The 20,097-nt window shown below is 42.7% G+C and overlaps 2 protein-coding genes across 22 annotated transcripts in view; both read left to right on the top strand.

Moving 5' to 3' along the window:
- The window catches only part of CAPS2 (calcyphosine 2), a 34,512-nt gene extending 30,194 nt beyond the window's left edge, over nt 1-4,318 (top strand). For all 5 annotated transcript variants that reach the window (XM_068669151.1, XM_068669149.1, XM_068669148.1 and 2 more), the window contains 2 exons: nt 94-190; nt 1,478-4,318. In XM_068669151.1, coding sequence (XP_068525252.1) covers nt 94-190; nt 1,478-1,653 — 273 coding nt within the window. In that variant the 3' untranslated portion in view covers nt 1,654-4,318. The remainder of the gene's footprint in view (nt 1-93; nt 191-1,477) is intronic.
- A 10,711-nt stretch (nt 4,319-15,029) lies between these two features.
- KCNC2 (potassium voltage-gated channel subfamily C member 2) overlaps nt 15,030-20,097 on the top strand; it is a 99,183-nt gene continuing 94,115 nt past the window's right edge. For all 17 annotated transcript variants that reach the window (XM_068669172.1, XM_068669173.1, XM_068669164.1 and 14 more), the window contains exons 1-2: nt 15,030-15,169; nt 15,687-16,414. In XM_068669172.1, coding sequence (XP_068525273.1) covers nt 15,755-16,414 — 660 coding nt within the window. In that variant the 5' untranslated portion in view covers nt 15,030-15,169; nt 15,687-15,754. The remainder of the gene's footprint in view (nt 15,170-15,686; nt 16,415-20,097) is intronic.

The following is a 20,097-nucleotide window of genomic DNA, read 5'->3' on the forward strand; positions in this document are numbered from 1 at the left end:
AATAATCCATCGAACAAGATCTGAAAATATGTGTTAGGTAGCTAAGTGTGTTTGGACTTTATTTTTTTCTGCCTTTTTTTCCTCTTTGTTTAGGCTTACATGAAACTAGACTTCAACAAAACTGGAAGTGTTCCTATGGTAGACATCAGAAAATGTTACTGTGCAAAGAAACATCCACTAGTATTGGCAGGTAATTACCATTAACAACAACAACAACCAAAAATAAAAATCCACAATTAAAGTAATGAACTTGTTAGTAGAGATATGAGATCCAGAAACTGATACTAATATAAACTGTTTTCATTTCAGCTGTTAACGTGAACTTTTTTCCCTCTGATTACCTATGATGTACCTTACCTGGAACTTGGCTATAAATAGTAATGGAATTCATTACTATTCACAATATTAATGCTTGCTTTCTATCATGCTGCAAATACTTCATATATATAGGTTAGATTCCTTTCCTTACCTGTGTAGGACTACATTTAAGTAGTTATATATCGGCTCTTATGTGCAAGAAATCACTAACCCCTATGATATCAGTAATTTTAAATTAAGAGAATACTCTCCTTTTCATATTACTGTTTTTCCTCAAATTCTATAAGGCTTCCAAGTGACACTAGATGTACTCATCACTTGGGGATCCTTCTGAATAAATTATTAATTTATTTCTGGGACATGGATTGTCATTCTTTACAGAGAAAATGGTATCTTCGTTATTTTTCAGGCTTCACAGAAATGTTTGAACGCCACCATTGGAAAGATAAGAGTTTAAATCTTTGTTTCTAAAATAATATCTCCAGATACCAAACTAGTTAATGTGAGTCTCCTTAGTGTCCCGAACCTTTCTGTTTTACCAGTTGAAGAAAAGATGTTTCCTGTTTTGCCAGTGACCTTAATAGTAATATATATGAGGATACTTTGTGGATTAAGGATGTTGGACATTCCATTTTTTTTTCATTGCTATAATGCTATATTTTCTCCATGTTTTTCCTCAATGCAATAAAAGTAATCTAAAGTATAATCTTTATTAAGTTGCTAGAACACATGTCAATTCCAGAACATTTTTGAATGTAAACTTGCATCTTAAATTGTTCCTAGAGCTTTGAACTCATATTACATTAAAGACATGATTTATCACAAGTTTACTTCTGATTTACCAGAATTTTAGGAATGTGCCATTCAGTTTTAGCAGTCGTTTGAAGAAAAATCTTCCTGATCTTATAATCTATTAAAATTGACTTTGGCCTCATGTTTCCAATGATATTTAATGCTATCATTTGCTATTAAAGGAAGGTAATTTCTGCAGCTGATGTTAAGTGAACAAATGACTTCATTGCCTCCTGTGATATATTGAATTTGTTCAAGAAAAATATTTGCAAGCCAAAATCTTAGATTTTCTTTCCTAAAATATATTAACTGTCATATATTCACTGGTCTTGAAAATGTAATTAATGGAAAAAAAATGCACTCACAGGCAAAGCTACAGAAGAAGAAATTACAGCATCATTTCTAGAAACATTAGGAGAGTCCTGCAGCAATCCCAATGAAGTGTCCTATTCTGAGTTTGAAGATTACTATGAAGGATTAAGTATTGGAATCATGGATGATGATGATTTTGTTAACATCTTAAGGAACCCTTGGGGAATTTAGAGTGGAAGAAGACAAATGAAAAAGAAAGACCTTCTGAACAAGAAGTGAACTAAACAAGGAAGAGTTTAGTTGTGACATGCATTACTTCACAATTAGTGTCTTAAATCAATTTAAAGGACTGAAAATTGTAGATGCTTTCAGAATAATAAAAGTTAAGTTTCTTACAGTCTGTTGAGCAGTACTAAGCACTTTCTCCATATAAATGGTGTCCATGCATTTTCATTGGCTGTTCACCATACCAGAAGGCAGCATTAACTTGATACTAGAATGAAGTGTCTTTTTTGAATTCCCTCTTATTTTAAAATACTAAAATGTGTGAGAGTATGTGCAAGAGAAATTTTAGTTTTATGATTTTGTAAAGCTTTAGATATGATGGTGTAAATTACTTCATTTTTCTTTTTATAAAAATGCCATATTTTTTCTTATAATGTTCTTTGCTTTGTTTCTCATGTTTTATGCTGGTGGTCAGCCTGAGAGAGAGCAGGCCATCCTCATCATATTTGGAGGAAGACCACAGTACTGAAAATGCAGAGAAAGTCACACCAATTAACCTTTAAACTAGTATCCAGACCATCTCTGCCAGCTTTAACAAGCACAAATGTATTTTTCAGTGTCCTTCTTTTTCTCTATTTTGCTAAATTGTTTTCAAAACAAATTTATATTTAAATATCTGGCTTCTCTACTTTCTATTGCTGTGATTTTTTTTTAAACTAATCAATGATACTGTCTGTCACAATGATAGACATAATTTTACATCTTTTCTGAAAGTAGGAAACAGAAAAGTATATATTACAAAAACACATTTTTCACCAAAAATTAAACTTCAAATTAAAATATTCCTTGCTACTTCAAATATTCAGCCAGGTATGCTTTTCAATGTAATACATCCCGTTAGTTCTATAAGGTTAATTGTGTTAAGAAATAAAAAATCTATTATTAATTAGTTTTATATATACATATATATGTAGAAAGCCTTTGGTTTCAATATACCTTTCAAAATTAACTGTATGTTGAACAGGATTTTTTTAAGCCTATGCAATTAAAGTATATTAGTTTTCTCCATGCATGTCTGACTAGTTTTGAATTTAGTCCATGATTGTTAAAACCTTCCTCTGAGACAGAATTTGTGCTTCATAGGAATTTAAGTGCAGTGCTGAAAATGAATGCTAAAATGAGGGCCTTTGGTCCCTCTGTGGCTGACTGGTTTATTCTAGATATAGCACTTTCTTGTTCTAATTGCTTGTACATTGTTATCTTTTGTTTGTACCATGTCTGCATGTGTATCTAGAATTGCAATTTCTCCTCTAAACCCTCAAATGAGGATTTTTTTTTTTCAGTTCAGTTTGGGGCTGCAGAAGTCTGTCTGTGTTGGTTTACAGGGAAAGACAGATTCTGTCAATGCTTATTCTAAAGGAAGAATTCTGATGTGGCTCATTAAATTTTATTATTTTTTATTTTTTTAATTCCCAATTGCTACTGGAATTTCTCTTTCTGGTAAGATTTTGTCAATTAGTGTTTGTGGAATTGGTGATTCTGAGAAAGGTGTCCTCAGATTTTACAGTGATCTCTTTGTTAATGTGTCTGTTCAAATAACTGAAAAATATCAAGTGGCATTTTTGTCAGTCTTTTAAAGAATCACCTACTCTGTTATTAGACTTGTTCACTTATCAATGTATCAAATTGAGTTACGACTTCATAAGTGTGACAGTGATTGGGAAATGACGTATTAATGTAATTTTTTTTTTTTTTGCGAGAAAACCTCCCTGGTGATGCTTTTAGGAAGGTTATTCCACATTATCCTATGGAGCAGAAAAACTGATCACAACTGGATGCTTCCTTAGTAAGTCTTCTTATCAGCACAAGCTGCAAAGGTTATACCTGCTGCAAATTAAGTGGTTATTATTGTTCTTATCACTAAGGTTAGGTGAAGGATAGACATGAATGATATTTCCATAACTTTGGTAATAATGCAGTTTTTTCTTCATCTGAAGATAGATCCTTAATAGGGTAATCTACAATAAATTCTAAAGGTCAGAAATTACCTAAAAAATACAAGCCCATACTTTGGTAATTCTCTAAAACCTGGTAGGTATTAAATTTCTATTAAATACAAGGTCAGTTATACATCAGTGGCTGCCTCAAAACATCAGCTATGATGTCTCTGGTGAATTTATAATGGAGTTCATGAAAGTTCCTTTAAAAAAGTCACTTTCTATCTGCCTGCTGGTATTTGTTCTCTAAACTTAAAATGGTGACAAAGAACTGACACAAATTTCCACCAAGGCTGGCATGCCATGCTTGCAGTTAGCAGAAAAAACTAGGAGAACAGAAATTGTATTCAGACCAGGGTCTGTGGCGTGGGATTCTTTTTTTTATCAGTAGTGAAAACCAGCATCTGACAATGCTGGAGATCATAGCCTGGACAGTTCCTCTTTGGAAATCAAACACCATAGCAGACAATCTTGGTAAGGAAGTAATCAATGCAAGTCTGTAAACCCCAATGAGTTGTTTCTCTGAGTACCTAGTACATGTAAAATTTTTTGTTTGAATATACTGGAAATCTGCTTGTATGGTTGTACTCTGAGATGACCATAACCAACTGTTGTGATCTATATTTCTGTGTTCCTGTATTCAGAAAAGCTGTCAAAAGACTCTTTTTCAGTAACAGTGGTCTCAATGCTCAGTTTAATTGCATTCTGATTTGCTTTTGTTTACTTGTAAATCATTTGATGAACCCCAAAGCCTTTTCTTTGATCAACATTTTGGAGCTTTAAAACTTGCTGGAGGTATCTGCTGGGGTTTGCTGCCTTTAAATGTGTTCAAACAAAATGTTTCTGTATTTAGTAACTTTCTCATAATTGCTTATGTTTTCTGAATTAGAGGGTGGGTGTTCTTAGATGGGGTTTTCTCAGACACAGAAGCTGTCTGCCTTCTTTCCTGAAAGTTAGTGCTTAATACAACTAGTGGTCTTCGTGACAGCCCTAATTTAAACTTATGCTAAAAAATCTGAGCAATCAGCTGTAATTGAGGACAGCAGAAGTGCATTACACTGCCAATATTTTGCCCTGATAAATGTATGTACTCCCAGAAGACAAGTGGAAATGAATGAAGTGCTGCAACTCCTCATTTTTGAGGGCTATGGGCACTTCATCAAATGAATGTGCACTGGCAATGCTAGCTGGAATGTTTAAGAACATTTTTAAGAAGCAAAACACAAGTACGGGTACAAATATTCAGAAGCTGCACTTTGTCATTTAATGGAAATATGGTGTCTGACATCCTCACCTGGGATGGTCTTGGTGGCAAGATGGTCTTAGTGGTATTGCTACTGATTCAGATGCACAAATTCATTTTTCTTCCATAAAAGCCACTGCCACCTGCTCAAATTTTATGGGTCTTAGGAGACAGGAAAAAATAAATACTAAAATGTGTGTGTAGAGAGGTGCTGCTTAGTTTTTGTTTTTAAGCATGCTGCATCTAGTGAAAAAGAGACAGCCAAGAGCTGATTTCTTGTGGGTTGGTCTAGTTAAGTCCATAGAAAAACAAGCCAAGTATCCTTCTGTGGCAGAAAAAAAAAGGATAGTAGAAAATACTTTTTTCTGCATATTACTCTAGCACCTGATAATCTATCCTTCCTCTCCTTTATAGTAATGAATTTAGAGACTGAGACAGTTCTGTGCTTGCTTCTCATGTTGTTAATGTTCTCGTCTTTGAGAAGCTGAGTCAGGTTTGATTTCTTTCTACAGACACCTTTTCAAAATATTACCTGGACTGGAAAGTACTTAGGAAGGAAACATGGCAAGAAGGTGCCAGTTGATGACCCTAGGAGTTGTTTTGTTGTGTGGCTCTCACACTTCTCTTACATACCTTTGTGACTCTGGAGAAGTAGAGGCTTAAAGATGGATGTTAGAGGAAAAATACCCTTCAAGAAAAAAAAAAAAAAAAGCCATCTCTTTATTACAGATTCCTTATTGACATGTTATCTGTTGCATTTACTCAGAATGTACAGTATCCAGTACATATTTTGTGGCCTTATTTCTCCTCATTCATGTTATCGTTGCATGGGGTTAGTTGGAGTCACGTGAAAGAGGTTTAGTATTTTTGGATCTTTTGCTGGCTGTGTCTCTTGACCTCTTTCTGTCATTCCTTTCCACCCCTGGTTCTGGAAGAAGAAGGGAATCTGAGAGACTTTGGAAAAGAGTTAGGCAAAAGACCATAAAATGTTAGCACTTTTAGGGGCAACGTAGTAGGTGTAACAACAGGGAATAGCAAAGAGCTCCTTGCAGGGATGTGTTAGGGCTTCTTCCCTTCAGTTGTAAGCTGGGAGTGAAGCTCAACAGGAATGGATTAATTTAGGCTCCAAAAGTCTCCGTTCCAAGGGTACCTTTTGCTGTTCTGGTGTCCTTTTTTTTTTTTTTTTTTTAATCATTCCAATTTTGATAATTCTGTTTATGCTGTTTTTATGAGGTTTGACTCAGGCCCTCACAGGATTTTCTTTGGAAGCAGAATGCTGTGGGTGATACCCGCTTTACCCTGAGTTACACTTCATGTGGGGAAATCCCAGGCCATTATCAGAATGTGCAAGTTAAAATCAGGGGAAGCTAAAATAGCAGGTTTGGTGATCTATCTTAAGCAATACTCCCTTTTCTTACAACCTGTGTTAAGTGAGTGAACGTTTAATGACTCCTATGACTAATTCTGAGATCCTATGATTTGTCTTGGCATGAATTAGATCCTGTACTCACGCTGGTAAAATTACTCCCCCGAAGTCATTTCCTTTGACAATAGTATTTGCTTTGCAGATGTTAGTGATTAACCGCGCGTTTCGTTTGTGAGTATTGCTGTTGTTTTCATGCAATAGATGTTCTTGAATTCTTCTCCTTTTTCAGTATTTCAAGACCAAAGAGAACAGTAGCAGAGGTCAAACCAATGCTACAATTTCACTTAATTATTTATTTTTAAATCAGCATTTTGGAAGTGTCTGATACAACAGCACAGTTCAAACCAAGTTATAATATTCTGCTTTTTGTGGGTGTAATGTACTTTTGAGAAATAAGCTTCTAGATATTACTGTTGTTTTAAGTAACCATAGGGAAATAGACCATTTTAATTGCTAATTCCTAATATCCTGATACAAAATGTTGAGAAGCATCAGACAAAAATCAGCATGGTACGTGTCAATTCGGTAACCTAAATTAACAAAAATGTAAAGGGAGGCTGGTGACGTGCCTCTGCACTCCTGGAAGCGTGCTCTGTCAGTTCTGCACTGTGAAGCTGGATGTGCTTTTGATGAATCAGGGCACAATGATGATCTTCTTTTAAGAAAGCCTATGACTGCAGACCTTTTCATGCATCTGAGTTCTTGAACACATTTTGCATAAAGAAGGGGCTGGATGGCTGTAGGATGGGAGATGACACAGGAAACATCCTAAGCAATTCTCAAAATTAACATTAAAATTAATTAATGTTAAAAGTCAAAGTCAAAGAGTTATTAAAAAATGTAAATGAGCCTGATTACTGGTGGCATTTTTTTTCCCCAGATGAGCATAATATTCACTTTTTCTGATTCTCCTAGCTTTTAAACCAGAGCTGCCCTTTCCATAGCAGGGTAGCAATCTTTCAATCACAGCATTGGAGGAGCTTAAAAGTACGCTCAGGATGGCAACTCTGCTTTTAGAGCATCTCTCTGTGTTTGGGCTTCCACCATACTTCTCCTTTTGATGAGGAAGCTTGTTGAGGTGGGTCATGTGTCAGTTACTATTTCATTAATACATTTTCTAGCTCTGAAGCCCCTAAAAACAAACGGAGCCACAAGCTGAGCTGGGCACTGTGCAAACAATTACTTCAGGATACAATCCTTGCCTCAGAAAGTGTAACATTTGTATTGGAAAAGGGGAGAAGGGAAAGGAGAGGAAGAAAGATTGGAGACAGGGAATATTAAGGTAATGATTGAAGCAGCTGAAGTGTGATGTAAGCATGAACATCTTATCTCGCCTCTTGCTTAACAAATATCAATGATACTTTGTAGAATGAAAAGAATTTAAAAGTCAGAGCAAATCTCTGCATAGGTTAGCCAGAACACTAAACTAAATCTCTAGACAGCTAGGGTTTAAAATACGATGTTGATGATGATTTTCTTTGTTTAGGCAACTCCCAAAGAGATGATCTTTAGAATTTATTAATTTATTTATTTTGGTAGGATACTTTTAATCTTCTTCCATGTGACATTTCTGACTTTTTAAAGGGGAATTATTACATGATACGGGAGCACTTCTTCCATTTTTGATAGTAAACATTTACTAATAAGTATAGCAGGGAAGATGTTGATTGTGTGTGTGTTTGTTTTTGTCAGCCTCCATCTTGAGGGAAAAAGGAGCAGACGAGAACATGAGCGGAACAAAGTGGCAGTAAGGGACTTCCTCATGCATGCCTTGCCGTTAGCTGCCTTGCATACCTAAACAGCTTTGCTCAGTACAGCAATGGCAAGCTGACTTCTGTCTCTTTGCCAGTGTTGCTGGCTGTCAAACTGCAGGCTAAGTAGAATGGTGCAGGTTGTAAACCTGACACCTTAGGTCTCGCACGGAGACTGCCAGGGAGCCGATGCTGCTGCAGGCCTTGTGTCCTTGAGGGGAAATTAAGAGGGGTATAACACTCAGCTCAGTTTTGCTTGCATGTGTTAAAGGTTGGGGATGGGGGGGGGGGGGGGGGGGGGGGTGGTTAAGAAGGCACTGCAGCAAAGGCATTCCTACCTTTGAAGGTGCTGCTACCTGTAGTTTGCAAGTCACATCAGTCCAGGGCCCAGCAACTGTCTCTGTTCTTGGTTTCTACTGCAAGAGGTACTCAGGGCCTCGGACAAGAACGCCGATGCCCCTGCTGCTCCCTTTCCTCTGGTTTGGAGATGTCTCATCAGTGCTCCACTCACCCCATGTGTGCACAGGACAGGTTCATGGCAAGGGGCTGGTGTCCTGTTGGCTTTATTGTGACAGTTTTGCCCTAATCAGGTGTGGAGAGCCGCTTGGTGCCAGAATCTGCAGCAGCCCCTGGCCCCACACCTTCCTTCCGTGGCTCCAAGTCAACCCCTTTTTTCCCTGTAAGGAAGGCGTAGAGCAAAGAGAGCTCTGCAGGTCAAAACAGATTGAGAAAAGCTGTCAAGAATATCAAACGCTGCGGTAACACTTGCGAGATCAGCATGGATGGGGCACATTCTTTGGCAACCAAGTATAACAGTCAATGTACCAATTTGCTCTGCACTTAAGTACGTAAGGCAACTTCTTTAAAGACAGGCAGAGACCAAGAAAACCTGCAGCTTCACAACTTCCTTTGATTTTCCTCATACTGGGGTGGGCTACTAACCGAGAGCTAGCTGTTTCTGCCAAGACTTCTCTGCCCAAGCACGACCCTGCATGGCTCTTCAGGGCTCACTGGCACCTTGCCTCTGAGGAGGAAGCGCTGCTGATGCTGCCCATGATGGATGTGGCATTTCCCATCTGGCTCTCCCCTGCCAGATAGGGTAATGGCTGAGCTTACAGGTTGCAGCAGAAATCTCTGCCGGCACCTCTAACTTTTGTGAGCATGGCTGAAGCACTAGCAGAGGAGATGCAGTGTTTATCTCTTGAGAATACTGTTCTGTTTCCATGGCAGTAGACGGCTCAGTCCAGATTTGGGCAATCTTGTCTGCAAAGTGGTATGGAAAAAAAAATCAGAGAGAAAAACTTGACTGCAACTGAATGGAGGCAGTCAAAATTAATCAAGCTTGCATACACTGAGGTTGTGTCTGCTCTATGAGACTGCAGACACTAGGAAGAAACCTATTTTCTTCCTGCATAGCTAAGGTATCTGATTTAAAATCAATTTCAGTGAGATTCTGCACGAGACTTTTGCCACTTGCACTCTAGAGGGTTGTCTTCTGACAGGTAAACTATAACTACTTGCAATGAGAAGAAAAAAAAATGTTGCAAAATATAATTATTAATTCTTGAATCAACAGTAGAGAATGAGATAGCTATTGTTACAAAATCTCTACAGGATAGAATGGTCAATGAAATGGTTGTTTCTTTAGGGATGCCTCAAACATCATCAGTGCACACAGCTTTGGAAGACAGCTTGTTAAAGTGGATCTCTTGCCTTGTTGGGACAGATATACTGTGATCTCTTTCTAAAAACTGATGAAAGTAACAGGGTTTGTTAGTCACAGAAAGGAGGAAAATGATAGATGAGGTAGGTTTCAAGTTGAGCTGTGAAGGAACACACAAACTAGGTGGAGCAATACTGGCCACATCTGAAAATGTTGGTGGATCTTTAGTGTGTTTTCAGTGATTTTGATGGCATCTGAAGGAAGGTTGTTTGACTCCCTCAAAGCTAACTTCCAGTGAAACAAAACTGCTCCTAGAGAATTTTAGTAAGTGTTTCTATTCTTTTAAGAATATAGAATAGCTGTTCTGTATTGATAGATGGTAAGCAGTATGTGTGCTGGATGATAGATGTACATTTATTTTTGTAAATTATGTTAAAGTGTTACGCGTGTGTGTATGTCTGAGTCAAATTATATCCAACTCATACCTAAAAACTAAAGATTGTTCTATGTTCTTCATTAGGTTGCTTGATGGTCCTTCTGGAGTATCCCTGCAAATAGGCTGTTTCTTCATACAGTCTTTGCCAATGAAACCAAAATGACAGATGTTGCTGAGCAAACTATGTTATAGATTTTTTTTTCTTTTCCTTCCTGTGGAGGATGTACTAAAATAGATAATAAGGTATCTCTTCTGTTTAGACAGATTTAGATCTTTCAGGCCATGCTTTTCTGTAGCTGAAGAAAGCTCTCTGGCCTGTATCTTCCAGGGGACTGTGACTTTATTATTATTTATATCATAGCACTGCTTAAAATGTGCAACAAGATGAGACCATCATTATGCTGAATGCAAGCGTAATAACAGAGTTTTATTACTGTTCTGTTCTTCAAAAGCTTCAGTCAAGAAGAATGAGATGTGTAAAGAACAGAAAATTGCAGAAATGCTTACATTTCCCAAAACTTTCATGAAGCTTGCATTCATACCAGAAAACAAAAGTGAGACCCAGTGGAGGCCAGCATATCTCTGTTGGCTCATTTAGCAATACTGCAGGAGAAGATGCATGGCTTGGGCATTTCCCTGTCTCTCTGGGCTTTCTGGTTCCAAATGGAAAGATCATCAACCCCCTTTGAATGATGGAAGCTTGTACCCAAGAGCTGAAACTAGTTTGGAGTTGCTGTATTCATTCCCCTGTCCCTCTGGACTCTACATGCTTGACTAGATCATTCTAAGAAACCCTTTCCCCCTGCCCCGTGACAGTCCCTCAGAAGTGGCACTGTATTCTGACAGATTATGGATGAGAGAAATCACTGACCGTTAGCTGGAATTGAAGCAAAATTTCAGGATAGATCAAAAATTCATTCTTGCTATTTCGGCTTTTGGTCACCAAAAGATGTAAATATGGACAGAGCCTCAGGCAATGCCTCCTTCATGAGCAGAATGTAATATCCTATGTTGCCAGAGAAAAACGTGCATCCCACAAATATGAATCAGCACTGACAAAGCTACTTGAGTTACAGCAGAAACAGGTGAGTAATACTTCTTTCCACCATCTTGCATTACTAATATCTCTGACATTTGTAATCAAGGGGAGCTAAAGGGCATCAATGAAAAAGCCAGAGGGTTTCAGAGAATTCTGGCATGAGTGACGTTTGGGCAAAGGGCGTGTGGGATCCACTTCTGCTTTGGAGGAATGGTGCCCACTCTGTCATCAAAAGTGAAGGGTCATGGTTTCTAAGGGTCAAAGAAATGGTGCAGCTTTGTGGTATCACTTGCTTACAAAGAGGGATGTGGCTTTGAAATCCTTGGATCGCCTGTGGAAGGACAGCAGAACTGAGAAGAGGATGAGGATGTGCAGGCTGGTGTGCTCCAGGGTCTCAAACTACATCAGAAGAGAAGAGGAGTACTTCTGAGGGACAACACAGCCGTGTGGCTCAGAGCTGTGCCAGGAGCCCCATGAGAAATGTGCGGCTGCAGCTGGAACTGCACAAGACCACATTGCTTCCCAAAACCCCTTTCTTCTGAAAGGAGAAATCTGAAGCCTACCTTAATGTATGGAAAACTGTAGACATTACTCCCCACCTCCAGGGAGCATAGGCTGTGCTGTGCATTCCTAACCAGGCAATGCAATTAGTGCTCACCCATTTTTCCAATGTGTCGCGTGGCTTCTCAGCAGACCCCAGCCTGGGTCCTCTAGCTTTTTCTTTCCTTAATAAACATAATGTAAAAATGATGACAACTTCCTTTTGGCTTTGTTTCCTTGTGGACTTTAATTACCTCATGGCTTTCTAATTGTTGTTTCACAGACATTCACTTAACCTAAGCTTGTCCCTCTTCCTCCCCCTAAATTCTGAATAGTGATTCTGACTTACCAGCAGTATACTTGAGTATAACATGGCTGTCACATTCTGCAAGATCTGGAATGAATTAGTATATGTAATTGTAAATAGTAGAGATGATTATAAATAATAAGGGAAAATAGAAAAATAAGTAAAAGAAACAAGGAGAAGCTTAATAAAATGTTAATGATGGTGAATATTTAAAATAATTAGTTCATTTATTTAATCATCAACTAAACGGATATAAATTGATTGTATTTTGGCTGTGTTGCACTGTCTTCATTATAACTCTCAATTATAAAATTGATTTCCTTGTTTCCCAATTACAACATCGTATGAAAAACAGGAAGTGGTGGCTTCTACCTCATGTCCTCCTCCAGAAGGTAGCTGGGCAGGTTGACCTTCTTGGCACCAGAGCTCCTCCAGAAGGTGGTTCAGAGCATAGCTGTAACAGGGGTATGCTCTACTTGCCCTCAAATCTGTTTTTCTTTTCCATGTGTCTTTTTTTTTTTTTTTCCCCTGCCTCTGCCTTCCTTCCATTTACTCTTTTATTGTTAGACAGCTGGCAATTCAATGACTTTGCTTTGCAGCACTCAAGCTTGCATGAATGACGATCACTACTAGTAACTAAAATGCTCATTTGGCTTGGGTTTCTGATGGCAGTCTTCACAGCTAATTTTATTGCTTTGTCAGTTAAAACAATAACATAGGACTTTTCCTTTCATAACACCTATCAAGCAGGGAAAATTGGTTGTATATTACCTAGCGTCACTCTGTTCTTCAAATTAAGTTCCAAATTCTGAGCTACAGAAACATTTCCACTGAACTTTTACATGAAAATATTTGAGAGTTTATGCTTATTGTCCCCCCATTTGCAGATATATTTCATGGTACGCCTAACTCAGGAGGCACATTTCTTTCTTACATATGTTTCATACATTTCCACTTTTATTGGAAACTGAGAGGTGCCAAAATTCAGGTCAGTGTCTTGTGGGGTGTGAAATTAATTCGTAAATGTTACTATTATTGCCGATGTAGAATATTATCTTCTTATTCCATTATATCAGTCAAGAAAATTTTGGCTCTGAAAAGTCAGTGTCTGACATAATTTCATCCTTCATTGAGAAATCTGCCACATGCTGAAAATACAAGGAAGAGCGACAGAGAAATTAATAGCGTTATGTTTAGAAACAGACGTGCTGTAGAATATGGACATTTTGACTTGACTGAGGGACTATTACATTACCGGAGAGACCACTCTTTTTCTTACCAATCAGAAAAATGATTTTTGTAGCTTCTTCTTCTCTATGCAATAATAATAATAATATAAAAACACTGAAATAAAAAATCCACAAAACTACCCTGCGTTTAAGAAGTCTGAAGCATAAACTTACCAGGCCTTTTCATGACATATGTATTATGGGGTATGACTGTAAAGTTTTGATTATGAGATGCCATCCTTGCTAGTCTTTGGTTTGTGGTGGTTGGTTGTTTATTCGTGGAGGGGAATGCATGTCCTGTAACGTGACCATGGATGTGGGATTTGGGCAGACGGTGGTAGTTCAGGGGGAAATCCTGGCACTGTGATGGTACAGTTTGCCTGGTGTTTTGGCAGCTACTGCCACCGCATGGCTTTCCATAATGGATAAATGCTGCAGAGATGTAGTTGATTGCATTTCTCCAGAAACCTCTTGTAGGTCAGAGAGACAATGATGCATATTCATTTTGCTTTGTTCTCTCCTTCTGCACGTCCCCTTTTCTCCAGAATCCTCTCTGCAAAGAAAAGCAAGTATGGCGTGAGCAGTGCTACTTTGGCTCAGGGTGGGTGAGTCCTTTCCACTGGATTTACAGCTATGTAATTGAATATTAATTTTGGCTCCCAGGAGTTTTCACTAACTGATTATATTTGCCTTGGCAGGAAATATTCCAGCTTTTTTTTTCTTCTTTTTTTTTTTTTTTTTTCTTTCTTTTCAAGGAACTTCAAAATGTACAGCTGGAGCAAGCTTCTGAAACTCATCTCAGAAAGTTGCTGCAGCTCTGGGAGTCTGCATTTACATCATGGATGCCACAGACCGACAGATCTGGGTTAAAGGAAGCTGGTCGAAGTGTGGTGTTGTCCTCTGAGCATTGCTTCCAGCATGGCTCTGACATGGAAGGGGATGTTTCAATAGCATTATTCCCCTCGTTACCCTGCTTCATGCCAGGGAATCCGCTTGGTATGGAAGAAAAATGTTAGTTTTATTGCTGTTTTTTGAGGAAGGAGCAAGAGGAATCATGTCTCCTCTTGCATATCTTCTGGGGCTGGACATTTCTTTCCTTTTCCAACAGAGCTGAAACCAGACATCAGTAAAATAGGCTGTAGAAAATAACTCACATGGCTTAGAGTCAGAGATTTCAGCACAGGTGTTTACAGTACCTTGTACAGTATTGGGATCTCTCACCTTTAATCCAGTCTACGGTGGCCAGAGCCTGTTGTGGGTGGAGAGCACCCTGTGCCCGGTGTCTGTGCTTTCAGGCTGCCCTACAAACCGCATCCCCCCTCCATCATCTGCCCATGGTGCCTGAGGACCCTGGTGGCTGCAGGGTGCCAGGACCCTCTGCGGGCATCTCCTCCCTGCCCTCACCTGTAGCTGGGCGCCGCTTTTCTTCACGAAAAGAAAATAAAATCAGTAAAACAAAACACCGCTCGCAGCCCCCATCCCTTCCCGGCTGATTCCCTCAAGCGAACCACAGTGTGCGGGGAGGGGGGGGGGGGAAGGTGGGCTGCCTATTTTTTGGGGCGGCCGGGATTTGTTTGCGCTGCCGCCTCCCCCCGCCCCGGGGAGGAGCCTGGGCCCCGCGTGGGGGCTGCGGGGGGGTTGTGGGGGGGCTCCCGGGGCTCGCAGCTCCCGGGGAGGCGCCGCTCGCTGCCCGTGTCCCCGCTGGCCGCCCGCGATGCTCTGCCGGCAGTGCCGGGGCGGCGGCGGCCCGGGGAAGGGACGGAGGCGGGGGCTCGGGGGGGGCCGCTGGTATTCCCCTCGGAGTTGAGCCCGGAGGGGAGGCAGGAGGAAAACAACAAGTAGTTGGCGCCGCGGGAGGAGGAGGGGAGCCGCTTTCTGCCCCCTGGCTCAGGTACCGGAGGGGGGCGGCAGGGACAAGGTGGGGGGGGGGGGGGATCGGGAAGGATGCCCTGCGTTCCCCGGCTCGTCCCCGAGATGCGTGGTTTCCCTGGGAAAGTGGCAGCCCCGGCTCCGCACGAACGGCTTCTCCCAGGGTGTGCCTGCCGCCCGAGCTGCTTCATCCCACAAAGCAATCATAAATAGATGGGGAGGGGGGAACAAGCCTCCCACCCCTCTTTATCTCCATAGGAAGCTGCTCGGCTACCACAAGGCAGGTGCCCGCTCTCTGTTCCCCCAGCCCGGCGAGGAGCTGGCGGTGGCGGTGGTGGCGGTGGGCTGGGCGGCTGATCCTGCCGGGGGGGAGCGCTGACAGCTCGCAGCTCGCCCCGGGGGGACCGGGGGACCGCCTGGAGCCGTGCCCGGGGCGGCGGGGGCCGGGCTGGGCGGGGAGCGGCGCGGTGCTGCCGGGGGGGCTTCTCCCTCATCCCTCATCCCTCATCCCTCACCTCTCTCCTCTGTCCGCGTTGAAGGCGCAGAAGCTCGTCCCCCCCGGACCCGCCCGCTCTGCCCCCTGCCCAGTCATGTCCCACCCGGAGCGATGGGGAAGCTCGAGGACAACGAGAGGGTGATCCTCAACGTGGGGGGCACGCGGCACGAAACCTACCGCAGCACCCTGAAGACCCTGCCGGGGACCCGCCTGGCCCTGCTCGCCTGCGAGTCCCGCAGCGAGTCCCCCGGCGCCGAGGAGCCGTCGCCGCCGCCCCCGCCGCCCCCCAACCCGCCGCCCCTGGCCGGGGGCTGCCCGGAGCCCGGCAGCGGCTGCGGCCCCCGGCTCGGGGGCGGCGGCGGCGGGGCCAGCGAGTTCTTCTTCGACCGCCACCCGGGGGTCTTCGCCTATGTGCTCAACTACTACCGCACCGGCAAGCTGCACTGCCCCGCCGACGTCTGCGGGCCGCTCTTCGAGGAGGAGCTGGCCTTCTGGGGCATCGACGAGACCGACGTGGAGCCCTGCTGCTGGATGACCTACCGCCAGCACCGCGACGCCGAGGAGGCGCTCGACATCTTCGAGGCGCCCGACCTGCTGACGGGCGAGCCGCCCCCCGACGGCGACGACGACGACCTGGCGGCCAAGAGGCTGGGCATCGAGGACGTGGGGGCTGCCGCCGGGGCCGCCGACGGCAAGGGGGGCCGCTGGAAGCGGCTGCAGCCCCGTGTCTGGGCGCTCTTCGAGGACCCCTACTCCTCGCGGGCCGCCAGGGTAAGCACCCTCGGAAGGCGCTGCCGCCCCCGGGGGGCCCAGGGGAGACCCTGCCCCTGCCTCTGTCCGTGCCTCGGGGTGCTGGGGTGGATGGTGGGGGCGTGGGGCAGCGAGGGGAAGCATGGCCGGCTTGGGGTGGGAGTGTGGCTTGGGTGGGTCACCACCATGGGGTGATGCTGGTGGCCCTCTGTGTCTGCAGGTGGCAAGGGGCTCCTTTCCGAGGGCCCCCAGGGCGGTGTGTGGGGTGTGTGGGAGCCATCATCCCACCCCGGTTCTCAGGGTAGTCTTGGGTTTGGGGTGAGGTGGTGGCAGCCTCCTTGGCCACCTTGTCCCTTCAGCATCCCTCTGTCAACGCTGGGAGAAGGTCCGAGTTCAACGCAGTGCGTGTGGCAGAGGGGTCACCCTGACTGCCCGCACTGGTTTCTCAGGGTCACCCTCACCAGCCTGTGACTGGCAGGTTGGGGAACAGAGTAAGCTTTCATTATTTAGGTAAGGAATTGAGTTTTTGATGCTACTTTCTGCTCTGGAGTACAATCTGGATTTTAGTTCTGCCGGGTAGCTGCTGCTATCAGTGGTGACGGGAGTTTGCTTTCTTAACCCTGGCTTTGGAGCAAACTAATAGTTGTAACTCCTTTGGGAGAAATACACAGCCATGGCTTGAACGTAGCTGTGACAAAAGCAACCAGCAACAAATCCTCCCTGCAACGCGTGAAAAGAACTTGTAACGGGAAACGTGCTCGAATTAAGAATATCAGTAAGTTTTTTTGTGGTGTATTTACTGGGATTCCCCGTGAAGCGTTCAGACCTGAGCCTCATCCTGCAAAAAGTGCAGTTACAACCAGTGCCATCCCCTGATCAGCCATACCAATTTCATGGCAAGCCGATAGATGTGAGCATAAATGTGTGGCTCACAGATTTCTTGAGTTGCACCTCATGGCCTGGCGCAGGTTCTGTGAAACTTGGCAACCCCCACGAACTTAGTGGGCTAGGCAAAACAGAAAGCAACATCCTTCTAGTTATTACTGACATTTGCTGAGTGCCAGCACTGTTAATGTTTTCAAAGTGTCCAACAATTTGTTTACCTTTGGCAGCTGGCTCCAGCTGATAGTTGAAGTACATTTTTAATACTGGATTAGTTCTGAAGACGCTTCTGGGAGTTTTTTCTGGTTTTGCTCATTAACGACTCACACGCGTTGCTCACATCCTCGCTGCCGGAACTCCACAGCTCCTTTTGCTGTCAGGTACCTGACAAAACAGCAGCGTGCAGCGATCCTGCTGCAGCCTGTCTGTCACCACTGCTTCTGTCAAAGTTGCTGACAGCAGCGAGCCCGCAGCTGTTATGCTACGGAGCCTTCCCCGTGGACTGTGCTGGGGCACTGATGAGCCTGAAGTAAACATTACATGGAAGGTAGCAGGAGGAATACGAGGGAAGGGTGCTGGTTGCCATTACACCCCAAAATCAGAGCTGTCACTTGTGCTTTCAGCCCACTTCAGTCCACCCCGACAGAACCTGTAGGCAAGGTTTGCCCAATTTCCCATCCATGCTACACCATCAGTGGGTCGGGTAAAGATATCTCAAATTTGGAAATGAGTGCTAATTAAGTTAATGTCATAGTGTAAGGTTAGCAATACTGATCTCTTAAAAACTGGTTTTAAGTGTTGTGTTCTGGTTTCTACCACAGGCACCTTCAGAGCTGTAGCAACAGTGTCTAAATTGGTCTAATTTTCTTCTTCAGTGCTGCTACTCTGTATAGTGATCTTTCCAGTAGGAAGACAATTGCAGAATCCTGGCAAGTTTTAAACCATAAAGCACCTTTGCACTTAGGGACTGGCATACACCTGGTGCTCACACCTGAACACATAGCAGTTGAGGTGATGGGAAGCTCAGCGTGGAACTGAGATGTTACTGTCAGTTCAACATTTTCCCACACCTGAGAGAGAGAGAGAGAGAGAGAGAGAGAGAGAGACGTTATTTTCTGAGCATTCTGGCAAATGCCAGCATATTGTTGTGTGTCAGCTGAAATGATGACTAACTCTAAAAATATTTGGGTGAAATCCTGGCCTTACTGAAAGCAAGAAAAACTCCGTGAACATCAATCTTGTCTCATAGTGTTAGCTACTGACTCATGCACTGCTGGGATTATGGTGAGACTGCTTAGTGGTAAACTTTCTTAGTAACTGTGGTAATTATTTATTTATTTGTTTAAAGCATTGCTGCCTGATTTAACTTCCACGATATCCATTCTGGGAAATATGATGTTGATTAAAAACTGGATATTTGTTATTAACGAAATGGTACTTAATATTTCTGATTTTCTTTATCCTAAACTGTGATCTCTAAAAATAGAAATTTATAGAAATTCAAATATAAGTTGCCATGGTAACCTATTGGGGGATAGTGCACGCACAAGATTATTCTAGCAAGACCATCCAATGGTGTTATATAAATAGAGAAACTAGTTTGTTGACAAAAAGGTTTGCTTCATTGGAGATTAAAAAAAAATCAACTTTAATGTGTGCAGTTTGTTAATCAGTGAGTGACATCTACTAGCCATGTTTTTTTTGTAAATATAGAATGTAATACACATATGTACAATTACTTTGAAACGTGCAACTCTTTACTTTGTATTTCAAGTTCAGGAGTTATTTCTGAATATTGTTTCTGTTTTCATTTTATCATTTTGGGTTTTATAGTCTGTGAATTGTAATTAAAGGGTAGAGTGGCACTCCTTTCACTCCAGGATTAATAGAGCTATCATTCACAAACTTCCATCTGACAGGACACTGCTATGCAGGTGCAGAGATGCTGGCGTAAGATACTGTCACAGGAAAAGATGTATTGGGCAAATAAATCTTCCTGTGTGTTGGTTTAAGCAGCTCTGAAGCAGATCCTTATCCAATTCTTACCTCAGTCGTGTGAACTGAGTGTGACTAGTTAACACCTGTAGACTATTTTGGTATCCTTTGGCATCCCTCGCCTCATAAGTACAAAGTATTCGTTATGCTTTAGTGCAAAGAAATGTCTAAATAGTTTGTAAGAAAGTACAAGAGGAATAATTAAGCACGAGTTTGAAAGAGCGTCTGCAGATGCCCAGAGGGACCTAGAATGTCAGTGCCAGTCTCAGATATCATATTTCAAATTAATTAAGCTTTTAAGGCCTTTTACTGTTGAATAATAGTTGAAGTATGGCACTGCTTAAAGAAATAATTATCATTTGTCATTGATTTTTCCTAAGGATTATGGATTATTCATGTACTTAGCGCAGGAACTCACAGACGCCCTGGGGAATCTCAATGCTCACAGCTGTCTGTCCGTCCCTCTGAGAAGCCTGTCCGTCTGTGTGTGGAGCTGGGACGGGGAAGCCAGGGTGGGTAGGTTGGTGGTGGTCTGGGGCACACAGTCAGGCACTGCCTGCTTGTCCTGTGTCGTGTGTGGTGGCTGTAGGGACCTGGCATAACCCCACTGCTGCACCTTTCTTTTCTGTCAGAAAGACCATCATTATTTGGTTTGCAAGGGAAGGGTAAAAGCTAATTAGCATTCGTATTTGTAAAGTTTGCTTGGGTGTTCACAGAAATGCAAAAAAAACACAAAACCAGAGAGCCTTGCAGTTTGGGACTGATGCTCACACCTTGCAGGTGTTCTTAAAAACAGTGATCCTACAGCACTTCATCGTGACGCAGGG

Source organism: Anas acuta, chromosome 1 (genome assembly GCF_963932015.1).
Source record: "Anas acuta chromosome 1, bAnaAcu1.1, whole genome shotgun sequence".
Lineage (NCBI taxonomy): Eukaryota > Metazoa > Chordata > Aves > Anseriformes > Anatidae > Anas > Anas acuta.